The sequence below is a fragment of the Peromyscus eremicus genome, chromosome 2, assembly GCF_949786415.1.
Source record: "Peromyscus eremicus chromosome 2, PerEre_H2_v1, whole genome shotgun sequence".
NCBI lineage: Eukaryota > Metazoa > Chordata > Mammalia > Rodentia > Cricetidae > Peromyscus > Peromyscus eremicus.
In genome coordinates, this window is record NC_081417.1 from 110,617,055 (window position 1) to 110,644,933 (window position 27,879).

Consider the following 27,879-nt stretch of genomic DNA (forward strand, 5'->3'; position numbering starts at 1 on the left):
ATCGGAATGTAAGACTGGATCAGGAGGATTACATTCTCCAAGAGATTGCCTAGCCATCTCCTAATGCGAGTAAATCCAAAGGACAAATGGAAAAGATCTCTGGGAGTGTTTGAAATAATGAAGTAACGTTTGCACTTTGAACTTAAATGACAAGTTTTAAGTAGAATGCCAGTAGCTGGGATTTCAGGGTTTAAAAGCATTTTAGCTCATTGTCAGTCTGCATGTTCATTTAAATTAGCATTTAGGTTTAGCTATTCTATTTAGGATTGTCAGGAGAGAAGGCAGTATTACTTTTAATGATCTGCTTTGTTTAAAAACAAATGGCTAATCATAGGGTGTGTCCAGGCCTCTAGTTTTGTGCTCTGACCATGACTGAAATGATAAGCTGGGTTCTTTATGATGTCACGGACTTCCCTATCAGGTGTTGAAGTATAAGATTTTCTTAAACCGTACTGCACTATTTTAAAATATTATGATCATATCCATTCTTAAAGCAGTATTTATTAACTTCCTACTTTGTGCTAGGCTCTCAGGAACCAGTTTAGAGCCATGTGTAACTACAATGGAAGGCAAAAACTCCCCAAGATCTGAAAAAATATGAACCAAATAAAGAATCACAAACAGAGGATGGCTTGGTTGCCATTTGGCTTCTGCAGTGCTCCTCCAGGCTGCTGTACACTGGAGAAAAATGAATGACTGACAGACGGTTACTGTCTTGTGTCAGGCTGTTACGGCCAGATGCACATTTCTCCCTAACACTGCCTAGCTCGGTGATTGAGAATAACCTTGTAGTTGTACTCCTTAGGAAACTTCATGGACATACTACTTGGCTCTACTTTGAGCTGAATCTTGGCTTTTAGGCAAAAGACTACCTCCTTATCTTTGGGTCTAGCTTTAAAACCTATTCCTTCTAACTCTTCTAGAACATTGTTTTATCATTTATTTTTCTTTGCTGCTTCTGCTGCCCTTCCCCCCAATTGAAGGGAGGGGTCTCCGCAAGTGCTCTGCCCAATGTAGCTGTATCTTCAACCTCCTTTCTAGTTAATACGTAGTCGAAGATGCCCAGGTTAGCCTTGAACTCGCTATGACTGACAGGCCTTTCTGAAATTATCTTGTAGTTGACTGCTTGGCAACAGAACTCTTGCCTGATCTGCTTTTGCTGTGACCCTAAAAGGAAGAATACTCACTAGGATCTCAATATATTAGATCAAACTAGAGTTGTCTTGCCTCTGCCCTCTAAGAATGGTATTCCACCATTAACTAGTATAGACTTCACGTTCTGGATTTTTAGTTGCATCATGATTTCAAGGAGTAGAAATCATAGGGAATGCATTCCAAACTCAGGGAAGAGCCATTAGTAGTAATTAATACACATGAACTCTTTTGTCTATAGCCTTAAGGGTAGTAGTAGCAAATACACATTTGTGGGGTTGTCTTTGGTCCAGAAGGTGTTCCCAAATATGCTAGGTAATTTTGTGTTTGAGAAGAGCTAGCACTGTTTATAAGATTGAAAGGAAAACAACTTGCAGTGGGAACAAGTTGTGCCGGTAGAAGATGGCTGGAAGTAGTGCTGCTTTTTACAGCAGGGATAGGTCTTACCTGAAGCAGAAGTATCAAGAGAAGCTGGCTAGGTGAAGGCTGTCTCTTTTGATAACTCTTTAAGTGGTAGATTTTATGATTTGGATGTTTCTTTTAAATAATTGTTAGAATGTACTGCCACTTAGAAAATACAAGGTCAAAGGGAAAAATAGTGTAATTTACCTAAGAGAAGGAATGTGTAAAGTTTGAAGAAATGTTTTCCAATTTCATTCTGATTTGTAGTGTTGTGAGGTCTTTTTTTTTTTTTTTAATACTTTTGAATTAAACTTTCACCAATAGCTAAGGGTATTGGGCCTGGTAATTTTAATAATTCTTTTCTTTTTTTTTTTTTTTTTTGCTATAACTTCAACAGGTAAAAGCACATATATGTGCAGTCTGAGAAAATTGCTGATCAAATTATATTTTGAGATTTTATTTATTTTTATGTGTATGAATATTTCTGTGTGTGTGTGTGTGTGCACGCGTGTGCGCGCACATATGTACATGTACTACATGCATGCCTAGTGCCCAAGGGGGGCCAGAAATGGGTATTGTATCCTCTCAGACTGGAGTTAAAAGATGGTTGTGAGCTGCCATGTGGGTGATGGGAATTGAATCCTATTCCTATGGAAGAGCAGCAAGGCTCCTAACACTGAGCCATCTTGCCAGTCTCATTTAAAAAAAAAAATGTTGTTCTTGGTTATAAAGCCTTTCAATTTACCCAAGTGAAATCACATTCTGTTACCTACTTCCATCTGCAGTTAAGAGGAGAAGTTGCTTTAAACATAGTGCATTTTGTAGATTCACCGTATGTGTATGTCTACATTGCTTTTTCAAACTTCTTAAGTTCAGTTATTGCACATGTGGAGATGAGGCAACTTGAGGGAGCTTCTTCTCCATGTGAGTTCCAGGAATTGAACTCAGTCAAGGTTGATAGCAAGTGCGTTTTTTACTGCTGAGCCATTTCACTGACTCCTACCAGGATTGTTCTGCCTAATATTCTGAAGTGGATCTTTTAAAGCCACTAATCATACCCATGTTGTAAAATGTTGATGATATGTCTTTGAGTTACAATGAAAAGTTAGCATGTAAATAGGAAATGTTGGCAAATGGTAGCTACAATGTTTTCCTTTTAAAGATACTGTAATTTCTCTTCCCTGTGTATCCACCCAGTTGTAAAATTCTTGTTTCACATCTCATATAACCCATTTCTCCTGTATTCTGAGTTCACATTATACGTGTCTTGGTACTGTCCATTTTATAGACAGGATGGTTGCAAGAACCTCCTAACTCATCTCCTGTATACAAGCACACGTGATATTCTGTGTACTTTTTCTTTTGTTTTTGTTTTTTGAGACAGGGTTTCTCTGTGTAGCTTTGCGCCTTTCCTGGAACTTACTTGGTTGCCCAGGCTGGCCGTGAACTCACAGAGATCCACCTGGCTCTGCCTCCCGAGTGCTGGGATTAAAGACGTGCGCCACCACCGCCCAACTAACATGTGATATTCTGTATCTGTAATGCATCTCTCTCTTCCCTACCACTCCTTTGTGATTCCTTATTTCTCTAAAGCCAACATGTACAAGAACCACTGTAAACTTTCTGACTTATTGGAGATTTGAACATTTATTTTCAAGTGAACAGGTATTGTTACACTTCAGGAAAACTTGACTTTTTAGTCCAGACTGTCTAGTAACCATTGAGCACATAACCATGTGCAGATGCTGATGTGATTATGTACCCTCCTTCACTGTGTTCTCCTAACTGTCTTCTGTGGTAGAAACTTTTCCAGTTGTTTCCCATTACATAGATGGTTTTGCTCAGGATGAAATGTAGTCCAAGGGTTTGTCAGTCCTTCAACATCCTAACTCCTGCCTGTCTCTTCATTACCCTTGGTTGACAATCTTTCTCATCCTCCATCCTCCTTTGTACTGACAGTCCAGTGATACTTAAATGCATGCTCCTTAAAAATGTCATGCTTTCTATTATCTGTGTACGATAAAAATATTCATACTTCCCGAGGGTTCCTTCCTCTGGCCCTTGACTTCAAAGTTTTGCTGTTTAACCCTCAAGCCCTCCCATCCAGGAACTTTCTACAAGAAGGCTTTTTTAAATTACAAATTTTAATTAAATTAATTAACTTTTTTTCTACTTTCAAAAATAATTCATGTGTATTGTGAATATGAACTAATCAAGTTGTCTCAACATGACATGTGCCATTTTCTTTTTTTTGTAATTTTTAATGATAGTAGCTTTGAGGGAGAATCTGGTGATTTGCCTTTGTAATCTCATCTTGTACCACAGTGCCCCACATCAAGTAGGAGCTCAAGAAAGTATCTTCATGGGATTTGAAAGCAGTAATAGCTAGCTTTAGTCTTCCCATTCATCTCTCTTTTGTATTAGAAAAAACAGGGACAGATTTGTCGAATCTCAAAATGCACAAAATCATAGTGAGTTATGCTGGAACGGACGTCTATGGACTTTGATAGTTAGTTAATTGGTAAACTTGGGGCTAGTAAGTGAATAATGAAGGGAATAAATATGTATAGGAAAAGAAAATCATAATTCATTTAGTATGGGTAGAGATTAGATTTCTATAAATTTATATGATCTATTTTAGCTTTTACTTTGCTTTATAAAATTTTTCTTGTCTTGGATTTGCTGTTTTGAAAAAGATGTCGTTATCCTACTTCTCTCTTAAAGTGCACATGAAATTTTAAAAATTACATTAATTTACTAATTCCTTTATTGTGTTTGTGTAATCGTTTGCACATATGCTGCGGCTGGAGTGTGGAGGTCAGAGAACAACTTGCAGGAGTTGTTTCTGTCCTTCTGCCATGTGAGTTCTGGAGATTGCACACAGGCCATCAGACTTAGCAGCAGCGCCATCTTGTCGGCCTCCTGAACAGTTTTAAAATCAAGATCTGAAATGTTAGCAATAGCTGAAGCCATCCTAGATTGAAATAGCTCAGCTGTCTGTGCTCTGTGGCTAATTGTTGGATAGTCCTGGTTTCTTTCAGAACTCATTCATATGGTATAAGGAGTTTCAGACCTAACACTTCTACCTCTTCTTTTCCTATCAAGTAACTTCAATGACATTTTAACTAGTAATTGTTCAGTTATCTTGAAGTTCTTTCTCTGATGCTCTCCTTACAGTAGATACACCTGAGAGTTTGTATTATTCAGAAATGCTGAATAATTTAATATATAGCACCACTGTGGTTTACTATATTAGGCTTGATTTTATGTAAAAATGTGTTTATTTTATACAAATTTTACATAGCTATAGAAATAGAGTCTTCCATCTGTACTTAAACAAATAAAATCAATTTTAATTGCTTTCTATTATTTATTTTATTAGGGATAGTACAACAGTAAAGTGATTTGTGTCATTTTAGCTGCAGACATTCAAGACTGCCTCACCCTGTCAAGATGTCAAACAGCTGACTAATGGAGTGACCATGGCACAAGTTCTTCATCAAATGTGAGTAGTGACTGAAGTATTCCTCATAAGAATGTAAACCCAATAGCAGCTAGAACAATCATATAAAGGTGATTGAAATTTCATCCTGTCCAGTAGACATAGTCAGACATACAGCACCAAGGCATTCTTGCAACCAGGGAACAAGAACATTTTACCACCTCATGATTCCTTGAATGTTTATAAAGACTTATTTTAGCCCAATGGTTGATAAAGATTCATATATCCTTCAAGGAGAAAAGGATAAATGAATGATATACTTACATGCATTTCCTACAGATGTGGGTTGTTCTTTTGACGGTTCTTTATATAGAGATTCTTAGAGACTGTTAACACAGTAGGTATGATTTAGAAAAAGAACTATATTAAAAATCTAATTTTGAAATAATAGTAATTTGTGAGTCCACCAATAATCATGTTGAGTTAATGGACTTTGAAGTTACAAAGCATGGATAAGACTTGAGTAGTTAAGATTCTGGCCTTGGGTATGTTAATGTACACTAAACATTATTTAAAAATTGTGAGTTCAGAATCAGCCATTTATACTATTGAGGATACAGTTTATATTGTAGACTACAATCTTAATCCTTGGACTATGGTTGACAAATATTAACAAATAATAGATGGAAGAATTTTTAATATAACTATTTAAAAAGAGACCAGAATCCTATCTTGACTTCATTGTTCTCCATTCAGAGATTGTTAAATTTACTTCTTCCCACCATCTACAAGATGAAACTGACTTTAAAACTCTGTAGACAGAGCAACAAGAATCTCTACACCACTCCTAGAAAAACAGCTTGAGATTATTTTAAAATGTTAATGACTTGGCATTTTCAAAATTATCTAATTTGAGTATGCAGATTTAACTCAAAACATGTTAACATTTCTTCAGGTACTGAAAAATACTCTTTACTTCCCCACTTTCTTAAAGTATTTGTTTCATTTTTATCTTGTTTTAAAACCATCTACTTGACCAAAGCCAACATGGTACTTCTTGATTTGAGGATGCCATGATGGAATGTCTATCTTGCAGCTTTCATTGTAATACTTTTTGGCTGGTATGAATAAAAGATGTCTGTCCATTCACTTCTTAACAGTACTATGTGAAGACATCATTGGCCCCTAAACTAGGCCTGGTTTTCTTTTTCCTTTTTGAATTTTTTCAGAGTTTCACTCTAATCTAGACTGATGTAGAACTTACTGTGTAGTTCAGGCTGCCTCATGCTTGGAGCAGTCCTCCTGCTTCAGCTTCTAGACTGCTTGGGTTATAGACATGAGATACCATACTTTGCCAAAGACGACATTTCTCTTTGTATTGATGAGCTCAATGGCTTTATGCTATAGGGTCTTTCCTTGGTGTGTTGTGTGTGGCTGTTTGATCTCCCAGATTTGCCAGCAGTTTGGAGTAGCACCAGGTGCATTTTGTCAAAATGATATCTGATGGATGTCTCCATAGCTTTCTTTTCCACGGTCAGATTTTTACTCTTTTGCTCTCTCTGTCTTTCTGTCTCTGCCTCTGTATCTCTCTCTCTTTCCTTGTTCATGTGCATGTTATTGTCTTTGGATAGCTTTTATATTTCAGGGAAAATAAAATAAGTTAGTTAATAAGAAAGGTTTCTTCATTAAACAAATGATCAGTGACCTAAAATAGGTCCACGCTGTCTGCCTGTCCCCCAAAATCTCCCACTTTTAATTTGTCTGTTTTGTTGTACTCTTTGATGTTTTAACCTCCTTATCATCTAAGTAACATTTATTTTGTTTTTTTAAACCCTTTTCTAGAAGTTTGTATGTGGGCCAGTAAGACTTCCAAGAATAAGTTTTACTCATTTGGATCAAAGTATCATAATCCTAATAAAAAGACTAATTTCATTATATTTCTTTGACTGTTTCAAAGTACTGTATATGGTAACATTTATAATAAATTTTACTGATGATTCATACCAAATCACATGAAAGTTGTTAATAAAGGTGAGTAGATAAATTCTGCTTCTTAAAGAAAAGGCAACCTTTGAGATAATCATTTTATCTGAGGCAGGTATACATTTATATAATAAGATCTTAAACAGTTGTCCAAGCTATAAGATTAGCCATGGGGATCCATTGACTTAGTGATGGCTTCTGTAGTTTCTTATCTTTAGCTTGGATATATAATATGTGCACTCCTTTAAAAATGCATGTAGAAGGTGCAGTTGTGGAAAAAGAAGTTGTGCACTGGGGCGGGAGGGATGCACCTATCTATAACTGTGTTAGTTCTCTAGGGCTGCTGTAACATGCCACAGGCTGAATAGCTTAACCCAACAAAACTATTCTCTTACAGTTTCTGTAGTTAGAACACTAAATTAAGCTGTTGGGTGGGCTGTCCTCACTCCAGAGCTTCCGCGAGAGGATCTTCTTTGCCCTTTCCAGTTTCTGGCAGTCCTGGGCATTTCTAGGGTCACTGTGCCTCTGCTTAGCTTCTCTGTTTGCAGCCATATCTGTTCCATTTTAAGGACACTAGTCTTATGGACCCATTCTAAATCTATATATGATCTTTTCCCAACAAGGTCACGTTTATAGGCACAAAGTTAAAACTGAAACATGTCTTTTTGGAAAATGTGGTTCTCCATACTGCTACCAAGAATGTATCCACTCCCCCTACTTTGTCAGTTGACCAGCCACGTAATATATGCGGGTTTTTATTGTCTGACTGAATGTCTTTTGCAAAGACAAGTATGGTACAGAATTGAAATATTTAGCCTTTATCATTCATTTTTCATTTTGCAGGTATTTGAGCTGTGAAATGATAAACCATAATAGCCGGTATCTGAATATTTACTAAATATATCATTATAGGTCCCATTATATGGCTTATTTGTATGTGTGTGTCTGTGCTTGTGCGGTTGTCTGTTGTGTGCTTATGGAACCCAGAGGTTGATGTGTATTTTCCTTTCTCATTCTCTACCTCATGTTTTGAAACAGGCTAGTCTCTGACCTGGAGCTCACCATTTTGGCTATCCTGATTGGCAGTGAGTTCCTAGGATTGCCCCCACTTCACACCCAGCACTGGGTTATAGATGTGTACTGATGCACTGAACTTTTACATGGACGCCACAGATCTGAACTCAAGCACATGTGTTTATGCACTGAGCCATCTTTTCATGCCTGATTTAAGTTTTTTCTTTATACACCGTATTATTTATTATTTTTATGTCCAGTTTATCCATGAGGAGTGAGGATGTAGAAAGCTACTTTTAGAAGTCAATGAATAAAATTGTAAGGCTGAGATTTGTATTAATTTAGTCTGACTCCAAAGCCAGTGTTTATTCAATGGTAACAATAGAAATCCAGTACCTTAAGTCCTTTTGATAGATTCTCATTCAACAGTAGTCTTGGGGCATTGATTGAAGGCAATACAATTTTTTATTAGTAAGTAGAAATATAATTATTCCCTCAAGTTAGCTGCTAAAATTTTTTAAGACACATCCTGGATGGAATTAAACATAATGTAATGATTTTTGCTTAGTTTTTGTTAGAAAATAATTGGATTGTATTTTTCTTCATTAACTCCTGTCATCTTCTCTTTTTGGTGTTTTTTAAATGTCATTCAAGTTCTGATAAATGTAAAAAAAAATAAAAAATTAAGTCATATAGATGATGTGCCAGTATAAAAAAAAGTACAAAGTTTCTGAGGTTGAACATCAGGTTTAACTGGTGGGAAGATTAGCTCAATGTTAATTCTTCCAGAAGGATGAATTTGCTTGTAAGAAGGCAGGAACAAGGATATTATGGAGAAAGAAGTATTTCTTAGGACTAAAATTGATAGGAATGGAAAGAAACACAAGAAAGTTTTAAGAAGAGGGGAGGAATTGGGGAAGAACTAGATAATGAAAATAGGTTAATCTGTGGATTTAATTTTTGAAGGTAATTAGCAGCATAGACTGCTAAACTTAGATTATTTTTGAGGGGAAGGTCGATGAAGAGATTGGTGTAGTAGTCAGGGCTGCAGAGCAGCAGTACCAAGAGTGGGGTGCGTGTGAGTATGTGTATGTTTACTTTAAGGGACTGGTTCATTTACCTGTACAGGCTTGCAGAGCAGAATAGGTCAGCAGGGTGGAGAACCAGAGTCAGAGGGAAGTCTACTGCTGAGATTTACTCTTTCCTGCAGGGAAGTCTGGCTTCCTCCTCAGTCCTTTGACTGGGAGAGGCCCACTCACTTTCCCGAGGGTTATCTGCTCTCCTTACCTGCTTACCTAAGTTGTATCTACAAGTGTCATTGTAGCAGCATTTAGATGTGATTGGCCAAATATTTGGTATTGTGACCCAGAAAAGTTGACTGATAAAGTTACCCATCACACCTGCCATACCTGGCACGTTATATTACTTAATCTCTGATATTAAAAGAAAGTTTTTGACAATTTTGACTCATTGAATCATTTTGTATAAACACCTGGCTAGCAGCATGCACTCAACTACATTGTTTTTGTAACTGTAATCTTAGCAACCAGGAGAAGTTGGACAGTTAGGAACTCTTAAGTAAATGAATTGAAAATGGGGAAGCCATATTTTGCTTCCCCAGCCAGAGTGACCCCCTCTGTACCAGAACAGCTGGAGCAGAGAAATCTGAGTTCTCACAGTGCAGTATATTCTGCTTTCAGTTTCCTTTTCATCCTCTTCTTTTTTTTTTCCTTCAAGATCTGGCCTGGGATAGGGTCCCCCACCCCATATTAGTTTATCTGTAAAGTACAAGTCTACTTGTCTCAGAGCCTGAGGCCTTGCAAAGGGATCAAAGGTGACTTAGGCCTCAGTGTCTATCACCTCTTCTTTCAGTTATTTGTGCTCTTTACTTCTTTAGTAGCTATTTCTCTATAAGTCAGTGAGTAGTCAATTTTTATATTGATCTTGCTCAGCCCCTTAGACAAGGCTTCCAAATAGAGTATAGTCTGTTAATATGCTCTGTCTATATTGTATGTTCAAAACCCCATTAAATTCATCATATTTTTGTATGTTACTCGTTTGTCTCAATCTTCAGTATTAACATAGAGCTTTATTTTTAATGAAAACAGACGTTTTCTTTAGTATTTAGCTTTGTAGATTTCTTCATTTAAACATTTTATTTAACCATATCTAATAAACTAATTTGAGGTTTTGCCATGTACCAGTGTCACTTGAGGCAAATTACTTTGCCCTTTTCCTCTGTTCCCTAAATAAGGAGATTGATCATAGCTTATCCTTGGCCAAGTTACTACGATATTTAAATGAACACAGATTGAGCGCTCCATGTATGGTAGACACCTCAAAGTATTGGATTTCTGTGTACTTTTTCAGGCTTGGTAGCAGAATGCCTACTGCAGAATATTTATTAAGTGCTTGTTTAATTGGGAGTGCTAATGACTTAAATAACAATGTGGGAAGGAAATTCCAAATTAAAATTTTATAATCACAAAACATTTAAAGGCTTCATTTAAATTACTGCTAATCTTACTAAGGATGGATTTTGAACTATAACTACTTTATACCTTGATTCAGTTTTGTTTTTCATGTTACAAAAACATTCTAAAGTTTAGCTTTTATATTTTTGTTTTAGTGACGTAGCCTGGTTCAACGATTCTTGGTTAAGCCGAATTAAAGATGATGTTGGAGACAACTGGAGAATAAAGGTATGCAGAAATGGATGTGGGGAGAGGACACATGATGCAAGCAGAGCTCTTAACAGTGGTACTGAACTCAACTCAGTGCTTTTTAAAAAGTTTAATTCATAGTGCGTTTTTCAGTTTGAGTTAACACATATTGTGCCAGTCAGTTTTTGTCAACCTGACTCAAACTAGAGTTACCTTGAAGAACAGAAACTGAATTGAAAAGGAAATGCCTCCATAAGCATTGGCCTGTAAGCATGTCTGGTGGTCATTTTCTTCATTGTTGATTGATGTGGGCAGGCACAGCCCACTGGGGGCAGTGCCACCCCTGGGCAGGTGGTCCTGGGAGGTTTAAGAAAGCAGCTGAGTGGATGTGAACTTGAAAGCAAGTCATTAAGCAGCTATCCTCCAAGGTTTCTGCCTCTCCTGCTGTTTGAGTTCTTGCCCTGATTTCTCTCAGTGATTGATTGTGATCAGGACTTGTAAGCCAATAAACCCTTCCTTCCCAGCTTGCTTTTGTGTTATCATGCAATAACAAAGTAACTGGAAGACCAAGTTTACCCGTAGATTAAATACCATGTATATTTACAAAGCTTTTCTGCCATCCTAGAACTTACACTTTGGTCTCTTTTCAGTTAATCCTCACCCAATGACTGGCTTCTGATGGCCGTGGGTCTGCTTTGGGTCACTTGAGTTCTCATTTCTAGAATTCTGTATAAATGCAACCAAACAGTGCACTGTTTGTGTATGTAGACTTCAATTACTCAGTATAATGATTTTGAGATTCATCTATGTTGCCTGTATTAATCATTATGTCTTTATTGTTGTGTACTACATTGATATGCAGTTTTTGTTTAGCTATTCATCTGGTATGATATTTGAATTATTTCTAGTTTAGGCTATAGCAGTAAATCTTTACTTAGACTTTACTCTATGCATGAATCTTTACTTAATTTCTTTGGGGGAAAATTCCATGGTGGAAATTGTGTGTGTGTGTGTGTGTGTGTGTGTGTGTGTGTGTGTGTGTGTGTTTGTGTGTGTGTGGTGTTTAACTTTATCTGCAAATGATTTTCTATTTTTAAGTCCCTTTACTTCTTTTGGGTTTCTTGTGACTTGTGGGACCTGTGTTTGTTTCATAAAGGATGTTTAATTTATGTCATATAGTTTTTAATAGTACTACTATAATACTATGCTAATGAACAAATATATATATATAATATTTTAAATTTATTATTTTGTATGTATGAGAGTTTTATCTGAATGTATGGGTACCATGGACATTTATGTATGCAGAGGTGAGAAGAGAGCATCAGGGTCCCCTGGAACTGGAATTATAACCAGTTGTAAGCAGTCACATGGATGCTGGGAATTGAATCAGAGTCCTCTAAAAGAGCAGCCAGTGTTCTTAATCACTGAGCCTTCTGTAATGATGTCTTACCATTCTTTTCTGATTTTGGAAATTTTTGTATTTTTCCTTAATAAATATCTAGCATATTATTTTTCAGTTTTATATTTTAAAAATTTTTATTTATTTGATTTCCTCATTTACTTCTCTTTTTATTGTTTACACATGCTCTTCTTTATCTTGCTTCTTGAAGAGGTTTAAATAATAATTGTTAGGCCTATTTTTGTCCTAATATTAAACACTGTCTTATACATTCCATACATTATAAAATATTTTATTATTATTGTGCATATGTTGTGTGTTTGGAGTGTGCACATGCTACGTCATGTGTGTGGAGGTCAGAGAACAAGTTTGGGAAGTTTGATCTCCCTTCCCACCTTTGTATGGGTTCTTGGGACAGATGACAGCCTTGCTTTCTCATATATATTGTGTCTTAGTGAGTGCTCCAAGTGCACCTGAAAGCAGTATACATCCTCATTCTCTAAACATGTCTTGTGACAAATTTGCTGATAGTGCAGTGTATATTTTATGTATGTTCTATTTAATTTTCCCATCAGTTACATAGGGAGGCATCCCTAAGTTTCCATGGATGATTATGATTTTCAGTATTGATAATAATAAATTCAGTTATCAGTTCTGATATTTTCATTTCATATGAGTATTTTGAATTTTTTTATTAGGTTTCTTATTTTTCTCTCTTCTTGGTGAGGAATTTGATAATGTTTTCTTTTTATTGGGAATGTGATTGTCTCTCGCCTTTGTGTATGTCTTTCATTATTAACATGAAACAAGCATTTATTTTTTCTTTTTTTTCTACTTCAGGCTAGTAACTTAAAGAAAGTCCTCCATGGAATTACAAGTTATTATCATGAGGTACTAGAAATACCTGATTTTAAACAAAAATTGTAGTTGCTTGACTTCTTGTTTATAGCATTATATTGTAATGAAATTCATAATTACAATAATTATATTGCCACTTTCAGAGCACTTAGAATTTTTGTGGAAATGGTGAGGTTTAAAGCTTAAATGCATTGGATTTCCAAAAAAAACAAGAAAAGATAGCTCTCATTTTGATACTCTAAATTATTTTTACAAATAGAATTTATTGTATAATAATTGGTGGCCTTTGAACTGATTTTGTTATTTAAGAAGTTTTCTTCTGTTTTTTAATGTCACGGAAATAAACTTGAAAGTTCCTTGTAAAAGTTTTAATACTGCTATAAGAATTTTCTGGGTGCTCTATGCATCCAGAATCCTTAGAAACTTCATAAGAAGTGTCAAGAAAATAAGGAAGAGACAGAAAAAGTCAAATCCATTAGATTTGTTTTTCATTTGTAAAAGTGCAGTGGATTATTTTGTAACTCTAAGTGATACATACTATTACAAATATTCTTCAGATAATCTGACTTCTCTTCCGGTTGTATAAATAATTTTACCTTTATTAATAATATTGCCTTTATATTTTGGGCTAGCATAATCCTGTTTACTACTTACTGGGAAAGCATTTTTGTTAGAGTAAGATAACCTAGGTCCTTCTTAACAAATCCTTGTTTTGTTTTTTTGTTTGTTTTTGTTTTTGTTTTTGATAGTGAGGTCAAATAAAAACCAAATACAATTGACTCTGAATATTGAGGAGTAGCCAGGATATTGCTTACTTAGTTTTTGTCAATATTACTGACTTGTGATATCTTAATTTATTTGAGTTCTTTCATGAACTTACTTTAAATTATTTTTTTTTAAATAATAAAATTCTTTGTAGACTACTTAACTGAGTGGTCTAATTTATTATTTTGATTCTTCAGTTTTTGGGGCAGCAGATTTCTGAAGAACTTATCCCTGATTTAAACCAAATAACTGAGTGTTCAGACCCTGTGGAACTTGGAAGGTTGCTTCAGCTTATTCTAGGCTGTGCGGTCAACTGTGAAAGGAAGCAAGGTAAGTGAGTTGTGGTCATCTGAGGGACCCACTGTCTAGAAACATTCTACTTTGCTAGTCCTCAGTGGTGACTTTTACAGGAAGATGTTATCTTCCTACTACTGTGTGGCTGAAATTACCCTGCAATAAACTAAATCTAAATTCTAGACCTCCCTGTCATTAATATGCTGCAGCTCTTGAGTGTCCTGTATTCTGGTGGTCAGTGGCTAAATTAAGCATATTTAGTTCAAATAGTTTGATATCTGGTGTTTAGGACACACTGGGTAGTTAATAAGGTAGAATTTTAGGTTCATTTAATTTTTCATAATAAAATATTCAGCTAATTATAATCTAAACTTCTTCAAATAATACGTGCTGTTTAGAAGAAACCTGTCTACTGTTTGTTTTTGAGAAGTGGAGTAGTGCATATATTAATGGAACTGATGCATTACACTAGTATATATAAGCATAGTAATCTGTACTACTGAGCATAAACTGTCATAAAAATGGTAAACTGAGTACACTTGAATCTTCTTCGACTTGTATATCTTAGATGGGAAGAGCTTTGATACTACTTCTGTGTGGTTTGACCAAAGCTTGGTCTTAGGGCACTTCCTTCATAAAGACTTTTTCATGTTCAAGAAAGGATACAGGATAGATAAATTCAGTAAGTTCAAGCTCTAGAAATATAAAATAACATAAACTCAATTTAAGTTTATAAACACACACACACACCCCAACCATAAAACTTTCCTATTAGTGTCTGTATTTAGTAGTTACTTTTTTCAGAGGGCATGTAATTGTTTTTTCTATATTTAGTGCCAGGGGGGACAGTAAAGATCTATATATTGTGGGGTTTTTTTTGTTTGTTTGTTTTTGTGAGAAGTAAGAATTTTTACTCATACAGGTTCCTGGCTATTCAGAATTTGAAAAGGAATAATTGAGCTTTAAAATCTAGTACTTTTTGTTACAGTTTGGTTCCTTTTATTTTTTTGATTAATACTTCTTTTTTAGTTTCTGGTTATTTATAGCATATTTTTGCCTAATTTATGTTTCCAAAATTTCAGACGTGATTCATTTTCAGAGAAGTAACATTGGCTTTGATTCTATTTCATTTTAGTATTATTTAATTTCTAGTATTGCATTCTTCCATTTTCTTATAAATTCATCATGCTTCTATTTTAAGCCATGATTGAAAGTCCAAGCTACAATTTTCCCTAGTGTTGATTTTGTTGTATCCTGCAAGTTTTAACATACTATCTCATTCGTAATTTAGGCCTAAGCATTATTAAGTATTCTTGTCTTCATAGTTTTGAAAGGAAATTCAGTTCCTGGAGATATAAGTGAAAGTTTAGTAAGCAGTACATACAAAGAAACAGTTTCACTTTCAAAATACGTGTCTGCGTTAGCAATTAGGTTTGTATAGTTAAATAAAAAACTACTAGTGGGCTGAGGATGTGGTTTAGTAGTAGAACTCTCATCTGTCATGCAGAGCTGGATTCTATCCTCAGAGCTGCAGAAGGAATGAAAATAGGAAAAACAAAAACAAAAAATACAAGAAATGAAGTTGTTGAATAAAACAACTTCTGTACATTTGTGGTTTGAAGTGAGGACTGGCTTCGTTATTGTAATACCCTTCTCAAAGGGGAAGATTTTTTTAAACATAATTTCTTTATTGATTCTTTGGGAATTTCATATACCCTAATTCCACTTACCTCCCAGTCCACCCATATTCTCCCCTCACTTCTGCAGCACCCCCCAAAAGAAAATTAAAAAAACAAAGCAAGCAAACAAAAACAAGAACACAACAAACAAAAAAACCCCACACCTCTTCATCCTGGTGGCATTGGGAGTGGTGTATCACTTATATACCCTTTTGTATATACCCTTTTGTCCAATCTGCTTTACCAGCAAATGTTCATTGAAATGAATCACTGTGGGTCTGGTTCAAGGCCTCTTCTGATACACAGTCATCACTGGACCCTCACCAAAACTCTGGGATATCCTGTGGCTACTCTGAGTCCTGCAGATCCTGCTGGTGTCATTCCATAGGACCAGTCCCTTTACCAGCTCCATCAAGTGGGGTAGATGTTAGGGTGGGCCAACCCAAGACCCTGCTGTGGGCCTGGGTGGTAGGTGAGCTTACAGGAGTGTCTAAAAGAATCAGTAAAGCACAGAAGTATTGGATTTGAGGACAGTAGTTGGGGGAAGAACGTATAGTTGAAGTGGACTTAAGTCTGCACGTCTTTGAGGCATTCTTTGATTAAGGTTCCTCATTTCTTGTCTGAACAAATCACCTTTACTTCCTATATGTGTCTGGAAAGCTTTAAACATCTCAAGAATTAGTGGATGCTGAACAGGTGTTGTGGGAGGCTGCACACATACCTTTGAAAGCCTTCCTGAGATGCAGATGGTACAACAATAATTTCTGGATCTAAAATTGGATAGTTATTATCAATGGTTTTAATGTTACTTGTATTATTTTTCTTTTACTTAGAAAAATTAAAGGGTTTCTTCTTTGGCTAAATTTAAATTACTAAAGGTAAAAAATTTTCATCTTGCTTTTAATGGACATATTAGTGAAGTAGTATATTGCATGAAGGATCATTTATGCTTAATTAATTTTCACAATTTGGTTATTGGGTAGTTAAATTGTATAGAACAAATTTTATGTCAAACTTAATTTTTTGTTTATAGAGCATATTAAAAATATAATGACCCTGGAAGAATCTGTTCAGCATGTGGTCATGACTGCAATTCAGGAGGTAAGTGATACCACGTTCACGTGCGTATGAAAACCCTGAACCAAATTATGTAAAACTGTGTAAATTTTTTTAACCGTTAAAAAAATGTTAAAAGCCTTCAAGCCCAACTTTAGAACCTCTAATTCTATAAGCCATCTGATAATTGATATTTTAAAGTACTTTTATTTTAATTTGGAGCTCAGCATAGAACCCAGTTTCTAGTGATGGCTAGGCAGATGCTCTTCCACAGATCTAAGTCCCCAGTCTCTTAAAGTTCTTTTCAATACCCTCTACTAATAAAAGCAAAGTAATCAACCCTACTGCTTGTGGGATGTTCCATTTCCTCTCTTCTTCCTGCCAGCTAGGACAGTGTTCCTGACACCAGTGCAGTAGTTCTCAGCTGTGGGGCGTGAGCCCTTGGGTTGCCTAAGACCATTGGGAAACACAGATATTTACATTATAATTTATAACAGTAGAAAAATTTACAGTTATGAAGTAGAAATGAAAATTTATGGTTGGGGTCACCACAACATGAAGAACTGTGTTAAAGGGCAGCAGCATTAGGAAGGGTGAAAACTCAGTGTGTCTGTATCATGTGCGTTTAGAACTTTAGACTTTAGATTTTGGAGTCAAATAACCCGAATTTAAGAATTTAAGATTATTATTATGTCAGATATACTAGAAGGATATCAAATTCTTAGGGTTCAATATTGATTCTTAATTCCAGTTATAAATCTTGGGTGAAAAGCATTAATTTATGATATATGAGTCATTGTTTAAGAGGGGCATGATGGTATACCCTATAGTCCTTGCTCTTGAAGAAGGATCCCAAGCTTAATCTACCTCATGAGAATGCTGACTAGAAAAAGAATAAGAGAGAAGAAATGAAAGAATCCCCTATTTAAAAAATGTATTTGTGTTTATCATCAGTAATGTCTCCTAAAACTTGGATTGTATACCAAGTGAGTCCCAGGAAAGGCACAAAGCTATACAGAGAAACCCTGTCTCGAAAAAACAAAACAAAACAAAACAAAAAAAAAATTGGATTGTAATTTATTCTTAATCTTATCATTAATATGCTTGAACATTCTTACTTGGTTCTACCTCTAATGTGGGGCGTTTACCCAACCACCCCCACAGTTCCCCAGAGTTTTCTTGAGTGCGAGCAGCAGGAAATATTAGATAGAAGGATTTATTGCGGAGAGTATCGCGGAGATAAACAGATAGAAAATAAAGGATAGCCTCGAGAGGGCCTGGAACCTATTCCAACGGGCCTGACTGTCTCTGCCCCAGGGTTTTTATAGAGACGCCAAGGGGTGGAGCAAAAGACCTCCTCCCCAGCACAGCCAAATGCAGACCATCTCAGACACCTGCACCCAGGCCCATGGTCCTAATCATCCTCTATGAGGACCTGCTGGGTAAAGCCACGAGGAACCCGAGAACGGGCTCCCACAGGTCCCCCTTTCTTAATATATAAAAAATAACTATTAATGGCTTACAGCAATCTCCATAGCTGTTGCACCTCCCAATATGGGAGTAGAGGATGATAAAGATGGCATTTCTCTTTTGAATTAGGTCCAAGGTGACTACAGCAGTCTTAGCTGCCTCAAGCCCTTTCTAAGCCAAAACTCTTAAGGCGGCTACAAACTTAAAGAATCCCTTAGCTTCATCATTACCATTAACAGGTTAACATAAATATTGCTATACATAGCCACAATTCTCTCAGTCTTACAACTCAAAGCAAACTCTTAACAGAACCATTTGAATTAGCATATATGGTGCTAAATATAGTTAACAATTTTCTCCGTCTTACACCTTTAACGCAATCATTTGAATTTTCTTGCTAACAGAACATAGGAAAAACTTCGATGTATTCATATCAAACTTAAATATTCCTTAACTCCACAAAACCAGGGTGCATTAATATCAATAGGGTAAATATAATTTCTGCAAACATAATTCAACCTCATAACTCCTCCTTTTCTTTATAATTTTTTAAACAAAATCTAAAACCTAGTTAGAAGAACCCAAACTCATACAATTCCTACAAACCTATATTGAAAAGCAATCTTCTCAATCTAACCATTAACACTTTGAAAACTTAGCAAAACATCCAAAAGCAGTTTCTTAATAAAACTCTTTACACTTTAAAAGTAGTCTCTTAATATACCCCATTTGCACTTCTTACTAACAAAAACATGACATTAATCCCTCAAACAACTTTTGAAATTAGACTAAGGAATATTAACTCTTCCCCCTTTCTTTATAATTTAAGCAAAATCTCAAGCCTAGGTAGAAAACCCAAACTTTTCAATTTAAACAGTTCCATTTGTAACACAAAACCAGTTCTGTATGTAATTCCATTTTTACATAAACAGTTCCACAAAACAATTGCATTTTTAACACAGAATACATGAATCACCAATTAATAAAGCATATATGCATACACATCTTGACTCTAGGTAGAAATAATAAATTTCTTCATTTAAACAGTTCCATTTTTAACCCTATTCCAGAAAACAGTTCCTAGGTCATTACTATAAGTAAGCTCAAAATTGTCCCATTGCAATGAAATCTCTACTGCTCATTTCATTTCTTAAGTCCCAAAATTCAAATGATAAATTCTGGTATGAGCCTTCCAAATATGAAGAAATCCATAACCAAAATCTTTTTGTAGTTTTATCTCATTTTAAGCTCAAAAAGTTCAAACAAATTCTGGTATTAGGCTTTCACTTCAAAATATGAAGAGACGTTTTTTCAACCAAAACTTTTTGCAGTTAACAATTTTTGTTCAAACAAGCGTCTCTGAACTTACTCTTTTTTAGGTATAGTAGTATTCTAAACCGCACCGTTTTTGATGTTAGCTCAGGTTTTTCTGTGTTGCGTCGATTTTCCACGGATCTCAGCTGCGGATGCCTTGTGCTGGTTCTCGCGTCTGCCATTCTTAGCTTCTTAGTGGCTTCTGGAGCTTTTGAAAACTGCTCAGACTACTGCCTACTTTGCAGTCTACTAGGACACTTCCTTCCATGTCTCAGGTTCTTTCAACCATATACATTAAGAATAGACTCACACTTAACATTTACACTTTACAAACTCACATATAACATTTTTTTGCCTTGCAAAGCATTTAGACTCACATTCAACATTTTACAAACTCACATATAACGTATTAACATCTACTTATTTATACTCCTTAAGGAAACTATAGAACTACTTTAGCAAATATATTTTTTTATTACTTCTTATATACTTATCATATTTCTTATTTAAACTTACATTTACAATTAGTATCTTTACTTCTTACAAGCTTAAAGGAACTCTATACATCTACTTATTTATACTCCTTAAGGAAACTATGGAACTACTTTAGCATATTTTTAACTTAGCAAACACCTAAAGATTTCTTAACAGATCTAACAAGAGAATTTTTACAAACTCACATATCTTATTTTCATCTTTTTCTATTTCTTACTCTTAATTATTATCACTATCTCTATTAGACAGATTCTTAACTAGACAGGAAGTATGTACAGCATTTCTAAAGTTTAGAGTTTATAGTCAGCTTTGCTATAAAACACTGGGATTTAGTGAGTGTTGTTGTTATAGAATTGTGATAGTTGTTGCTAGGGGACTATAACCTTCCCAGGATGACGCCACACTCCAAAGTTGCCAGTTCTTTCAGCCGTTCCGGACCAGCAGAGATGCACTATCAGTAGTAGACAGTTTTTAACTAGAGGCTGTCCCTTCACCCAAATTTATAGTAGTTCCCCTAAGTGCTTCAATTCAGACAAATGTTTCTATTACAGCAGTACTTTTAGTTTGTTCTACTGAGTCTAAGACAACTTTCAGTGTATAAACTGCTCTCTCTTGCTTTCTTAAGGATTTTAAAGTGGCTTGTTTGCTCTTAAAGGTAGCTTTTTGTCATCCGACTACCGTAAAAAACTTTGCACAACTATTAGGGTAAATAAGGCATTTTACCAATGGAGCCCCAAACTGCGAAGCACCTAGTTCCATATCCTTTCAATTTTTCATTGGAGCTGACACTTAAACTCTTAGACGACTTTCCTCCTTATTCTTTTAAAAGCTATATTTTAAGTTTACCAAGAACATATTTTCGAGCTGACAAAATTGTTTCAGGGCAATGTCGCCATCTTTAGCGGAAAAACTATCTTTCCCAGAATGTATTTCCCTTATATCAGTCCCTTATTGCAAGCTAGCTTTTGGACTTCATTTCCCATAGTTCTTTTTGGGTTAGAGAGTCAACTTCTAAGTTGGTTTTTTTTTTTTTTTTTTTTTTTTTTTTTTACCAGACTTGCTTACAAATTCTTGCCCGGGAGGTTTGAACAAAGTTTTTGCTTTTGCAAGGGAAGATTTGAACAAGCATTTTACATTTTCAACTATAGGACATTGGGAGGTTTCTGGTCTCTCTTCAGCTGGCTTTAACAGGTGTTTCTCCTTTATCAGACACTGGCCCCAGATCAGAACCGCACCTGCCTCATTAGCAGGCGTTGAGGCTGGCATTTCTGATAGCAACTTTCCTAGGGGCTTGTCTTAGCCAGTCAGTGAAAAACAAGATCACGTATAACAGCTTTTCCATAGCTCCTTCAGAGAGATTTTCTCCCACTGATCTATCTCATTTTGCTTGTTCCTTCCTTCCCCAGATGCAGAGCTTCAGGTATCTGTCTGCAGTTCTGTTCCCCTCCTAGCTGCTTTTGGAGGTAGGGGCTTTTTTTCTCCCCCCGAATCTGCCTCAAATTCTAGCAGCTTTTCACAGGTCATGTATTTTCTGGGAAGGTATCTGTCCCTTCTGTTTCTTCGGAGTCTTCTTCCCAGACAGTTCCCAGTTTGGTCTCAATTTATCCCCTCTACCCCAGAAACAGTTTCCGACACTACAGTGGCGGCTTTCCCTGCTACTGAAGGTAGGGGTTTTTGTCCGTTTGTTTTCGGGGTCTGTGTGGTTAGCATACAGACTGAAAATCTAACAAAGGAGGTTTTTGCCATTTCTAAACTCCCATTAGGACAGGTTTTTTGCCTCATCAGGCCTTCACCTGGCCCAGTCCTCCAGTGGGTTGCATTTGTTTGTCTGGGTACTCAAGGACAGAGCTTATGCCAGAGGCAATCACCCCTCAGGGCTACACTCCCTCATCTCACCGGAGTCAGTTGAAACAAAGCTTTTCTCAAAGAGGTGCTTTCTCTGACAGAAAAGAAAGCTTTACTAGTTCTGTTCTGCCCTGGCTGGGCTCTTTCCCCAGACAGCGTTCTGACTCAGCAGCACAACCGCTTCAGACACAGTTCAGCTTTACTGTTTTCCCAGAAAGGTCCTTACTCTGATAGGAAAGCTTTTCTCAGATTTCTTTTTGCAGCTGTGGACCTATCAACCCGGGACTTTTAGGAAAGCAGACAACTGTGCCGTTCCCACTGGCTTTAGTTTTGTTTGTTCATTAGCAATCTTCCCCTGGGTCCTGCACCTTCCTGCCTCAGCTCTGTGCTCCAGGAAGTTTACAACTGCAGGAACCCTAGTATTCCCGAAATGCACCCCAACTCAGAGACGCTGGCCAGTGGCCTCTGGGTTTTTGGTCAGAAGCGAGGATACAAAGCTAACAGTTTGCATTGCTTCAGGGGATCTTTGCATTAGGACCGTTAGGAGCACCTTTTCATTCTGAAATGCTCACTCAGAAACAAAACCCTTGATGCCTCAGCTCGGCTATAACTGAAAAGCTTGGCTTTTTTGCTTTTCTCAGGTAAAGTTTCCGCCCTTTTGGGCTCTCCATAGCTCTTTACCCACACTCTCCCAAGCATTTCCCTCAGGGTACTCTGACCCACTGTCTTTTACTTGCTTGAAGAGACAGAGCTTAGAAGAGGTTTTTAGGAACTTGTCCCTGCCTCCTGCATTGCAGGGAGGATTTTTAAAGCTTGAAAGAGAACTTAGGTTTTGCTATCTTAAGAGGTTTGTTGTTTTCCCTTTGAACTAATCACAGGTGGTCCCCATACTAATATCTTCAGGTGATTCTAATTTTTGCCCTTTTGAGAAAGTTAAAGGCTTTAGTTTTCAAGTTTAAGAGCTTTTGAGAAAGATGAAGGCTTTTTAGAGAGATTTTTTTTCCCCAAAATTTTTCCAAGAAAAGCTTTTAGTTAAGAGATTTTTTTCCCCAGGAGAAAGACCAACTTTTCCCAAAACTTCCCAACTTTAAACTTTTTGGCTTTTTACACCCCCATTTTTGCCTCAGGGAGAAATTACTTTCTCCTGCCGCTTGGACTTTGCATTTCAGCTGTCCCCAGGTCAAAAGCTTCCATAGGAAACTTTCTTTCCCATAAGCTCAAAGAGCTTTTTTACTACCCATAAAGCCCAAAGAAAGATTTTTTTCCCCCAGTTTGCATTCAAAGCCCCCAAAGTTAGAAAATTGAAGAGTTTTTCTGTCTAGTTGCCTTACTTATTTTCTCCTACACAATCTTACACTTCTAAGTTTTTCCTACACTATATTACTACCCTATGCCTTATACTTATTTTTCACAGATAGAAATTGAGAAAGGGATACAAGATAGAAAATTTCGACAGAAGAGAATTTTGCTGCAGCATCGGACATCCTTCCAGTCCGCTTTCCTTTTCTCTCGAGGATAAAACCCCTGCCTCTCAATATATATAAAAAATATATATTTTCCATAACACCGGCATGCCTTATCCACTGGCAGGGCTGAACTCAGCACTTTCGCCAAAAACTCTGTAATAAAACTATTATTTTCCTTTATCTTTAGTCCCTATTACTTTGTCTTTAGTCCCTGTTCATTTGTCTTTAGTCTCCCCTTTTTTAGTCCCCCCTTTTTTTCTTTAGTCCCTTTTTTCTTTTTTCTTTAGTCCCTGTTCATGGCGCCATTCTGTGGGGCGTTTACCCAACCACCCCCACAGTTCCCCAGAGTTTTCTTGAGTGCGAGCAGCAGGAAATATTAGATAGAAGGATTTATTGCGGAGAGTATCGCGGAGATAAACAGATAGAAAATAAAGGATAGCCTCGAGAGGGCCTGGAACCTATTCCAACGGGTCCTGACTGTCTCTGCCCCAGGGTTTTTATAGAGACGACAAGGAGTGGAGCAAAAGACCTCCTCCCCGAGCACAGCCAAATGCAGACCATCTCAGACACCTGCACCCAGGCCCGTGGTCCTAATCATCCTCTATGAGGACCTGCTGGGTAAAGCCACGAGGAACCCGAGAACGGGCTCCCACACTCTAATGAAGTTTTTATCTGGTTAATGTTCTAAGGTTCATTAAATTAAGACAAGAGAAAGCTAAATATAAATCAATTTATAATACTTCAGGTAAATAGATTTTCATAAAGATTGCACAATTGTATTTAACTTTGCTGTTTTAACTTCCTAGTTGATGAGTAAAGAAATCGTGAGCTCTCCTGCAAGTGACACCATTGGAGAATTAGAGCAGCAGGTAAGATTTTCATTGTGTGAGGAGAGCTGACAGCAGTGACATGGTTCCCCTTCCAGTTATTTCACAAAGGGTGAACTCATGTGCAGCGATCCCTCCGTAGGATTTGCTGTAAGATCCCACTTGGATATCAATACATGTTTTCTAATGTATGGAAGTAGTGACAGCGGTAGTGTTTTCTGTGATCATGTTCCAAGAGTCAGTGACACTAAATATTCCAGGTAGCCTGTAATAGTTATGTGGCCCATTCTGTATGGTTATATTATTAAACAGTAGATAATGTTTTAAATCTCTAAAATTTTTATTATGGTTTCAATACTGATACACACAACACACACACACACACACACACACACACACACACACACACACACACAATTTTAATCCTTTTGTTGAGATTAAAGAAGTAGCTCCAAGAGTGAGGATCCTGTGAAGTACTTTTTACATAGGATAAAGTTTCCTTCTCTCTTTCTGTAACCTGATGAGGGTGGTCCAGGGAAAGAGAGAGGGTGAAAGGAGAGGCCAAATGCATTTTTAGGTATTTCTTTTGTAGGCCTCTGGCTCCCCACCCCCCAACCAGGGATAATATTAGATATCTTAAAGAGTATTTCAGATTTATTTTTTGATAGAAATTTTAAGTATAAGCATACTTTTATATATTTTCTGCAATGAAATTAAAAAATTATAATCTCTAATAACTTTTAAAATATGTACCAAGAATTTTCATAAAATTTCATTTCTGTGGGACCTTATCTCTAACTATTAGTAAGATCATGGAAATGTCACACTCAGGCAACACATGAAGGCTCATTAGTTAACAGAGGATTTTTAAACATGATTTCTCATATCAGTATACACACGTTGATAGAAGAATTTATCATTCTGATTCACTAAATGTAGTTTACTGAGAATGATGTTTTCTGTTTCAGCTTAAAAGGGCATTAGAAGAGCTTCAGGAAGCCACAGCAGAGAAGGAAGAGCTGAAGCAAAGGTGCCAGGAACTGGATATGCAGGTATGGACAGAGAGTCCTGAGGAGAGAAGAGTGACATGTTCTGAAGGTTGGTTTTTATTTCATGGAAGAGACATTAAAATGATGATTCTGTAACATTTAAGCAGGAGTTTTATAAGTATTATTCTCTACTTTGAAAATTGTTGGCTTAATTAGTCTTTGAGAAACACATTATACCAACTGCAGAATTTCAGCTATTTAGTACATGAGGATTCAGTTGCATGTTATAAAAATGGAAGAGGACAACTTCCAGGACTTGGTTCTCTCCTTTCACCGTGAGATTGAACTCAGGCCCACAGACTTGGATGACAAGCCCCTTTAGCCCCCTGAGCTCTTTTACCATTACCCACTTACATGTATTTCATCATTTTACTAGATGAGCAATTTCCTTGTACAACTGAAAACAGTCTAGCTGGCTTTTTGTTTGTTTGTTTGTTTATTGGTTATTTAACCACAGATGCTTGTCTCCAGAATATGTGACTGGCTATTTTCTGCTGTGAACCTCAATGAGAATTTAGGCCGAGAAAATGACTACATCTGAAAATTAGCTTAGACCTCAAACTATATGTTCTTCAGATTTACATTTAGAAACATTGATTTGATTTCTCTTGTTTGACTAAAATTCCTATATTCAGAATTCTGGTGTTGGAAGAATCCTTAAAAATCACCTCTTAGTCAAACTGTTTCATCCCTCAGTCAGAATTAGAATACAGAAACCCCAGCTCTTCAGAGGCGGTTTTGCTATTGATGCTTATTTCTCAGGTGACTGCACTTCAAGATGAGAAGAATTCACTGGTTTCCGAGAATGAGATGATGAATGAAAAGCTTGACCAGTTGGATGGCTCTTTCGATGATCCAAATACAATGGTTGCGAAAAAGTATTTTCATGCACAGTTACAACTAGAACAATTACAAGAAGAAAACTACAGGTAGTATTTTTAGTAGAAATTACAGTTTTGTTAAACTAATATCTAAAGAGCCATAATTATCAATAGTCAATAATTGAGAATTATATATGCTTAGGACATTGATTAAAGTACACCTAGCAAAAATACCAAATGGTGTAAGCAGTGCCTTCCTCACAGGGATCGGTCATATTAACCAGTTAGACTATGTACATTAAAACAAAGAACTTCAAAGACAGAAGCCAGACATTGGCAGTAAGAGTTGCGGGAGGGGTCACAGAGGCTTGGAGAGAGTGCCTCCATATAAGTAAATTAATAGTAATTAAAGGATGCAGATCTTGAGCTTAAAGGATGCTTTTCACTCAATAAACAGCCAAAGCTCTTGTCTTTAGTAAAGGTTGGTTGTTTCTGATGGGCTGTCTACTGAGCCTTATGCAAAGACCTTGAGAACAAGCATTTTAATTGTACCTTACATATATTTTCATATCATTTCAAACTTGCAAAATAAAGTTGTCAAGATATAAGGAACTCCTTCCTGTATACCTTTTACAGCTGTTTCATAGTTGTTATTATTATTATTATTATTATTATTATTATTATTATTATTATTTTTAAAGCTTTCTCTGTTTAGCACAGTCAGTATTCATGTTAGGGATTCAGATTTTTGGAGAAATGCAGATTCTTTAGCCCCCTCTAAGCTTCAGCATGTATTTCCTAAAAACAGCAAAACATAGCATAATGATGATAATTAGGAGATTGTTCATTGACACCATGTTCCTATCTAAACCACAGAACATTTTCAAATACAATCAGTTGTCTCAATTTCTTTATAACTTTTCCCTATTCAAAATGGAGTCCAGGAGTTGGTTAACTGATTCTTCCTCAGTGGATGCTTTGTCTTGTCACTCTCATCCTTCGTTTTGATGCTCTGCTCTCTGAGATTTGACCAAGTCAACCATTGTATCCTTTAAATGTAATCTTTCTTTTGTGTACTTTCTGACACAGCAATATGTCCCAGACTGATTGTCCTTAGTCAGTTGAGAATTAATATTTTACCTCCTTACATATCAGGTATTTAAAAAATTACTGTATCTTTGCCCATTAAAATTTCAGTCAGAACCAGATATACATAAGAGGTAAAGTGAAAACTCATAACATTATGTACCTTTCATTTGTGTTTCAATATTAATGGATAAGAGTTACTTTAATTTTCCCTCTTCTGAAGGTGGAATTTAAGTATGTCATATTCACTTCAAATCTCAATGAGGAGACAAAGGATGGAAACTATATTAAAAATATTTCTTTTCTTTTAAGGCTTGAAGCTGCAAAAGATGATTACCGTGTTCACTGTGAGGAACTTGAAAAGCAGCTGATTGAATTTCAGCACAGAAACGATGAGCTGACTAGCCTTGCTGAGGAAACCAGAGCCCTGAAAGATGAGATAGATGTTCTTAGGTACGGCCTGTCCGGTCCTCATTCCACTTCTCAGCTATTGTTTAGATAACTTGAGTGATTTCCAGTCTTACCAAAACTCTTAATATCCCTGTGGATTGATCACTTTTTACTTAGACTTCTGGTCACCTTCTGTGCTCATTAGTTAGACCTGCATTTAAAGATGTAACGTTCAGTTCTTGTTAGGACAGTTTCACATCAGAACCCAAAAACCCAAAATGATAATATTTTCTTAGAATTTTGTCAATAGTACATGTTACTGATTTCGTATGCATTACTGCATTTTGGGAAACTCAGCATAGGTAAGAATTCTAGCGTTTCTTTCAGGTAGGATTGTCTGTGGGAT

General features: G+C 36.4%; 1 protein-coding gene across 2 annotated transcripts in view; it reads left to right on the forward strand.

Moving 5' to 3' along the window:
• Positions 1-27,879, forward strand: part of Hook1 (hook microtubule tethering protein 1) — a 53,609-nt gene that overhangs the window by 973 nt on the left and 24,757 nt on the right. For both annotated transcript variants that reach the window (XR_009377599.1, XM_059254548.1), the window contains exons 2-10: positions 4,974-5,059; positions 10,623-10,695; positions 12,899-12,949; positions 13,879-14,011; positions 16,688-16,755; positions 24,107-24,169; positions 25,096-25,179; positions 25,939-26,105; positions 27,396-27,536. Coding sequence is in view for 1 of the 2 variants with exons in the window: in XM_059254548.1 (XP_059110531.1) it covers positions 4,974-5,059; positions 10,623-10,695; positions 12,899-12,949; positions 13,879-14,011; positions 16,688-16,755; positions 24,107-24,169; positions 25,096-25,179; positions 25,939-26,105; positions 27,396-27,536 (866 nt within the window). In the remaining variant the exon portion in view is untranslated. The remainder of the gene's footprint in view (positions 1-4,973; positions 5,060-10,622; positions 10,696-12,898; positions 12,950-13,878; positions 14,012-16,687; positions 16,756-24,106; positions 24,170-25,095; positions 25,180-25,938; positions 26,106-27,395; positions 27,537-27,879) is intronic.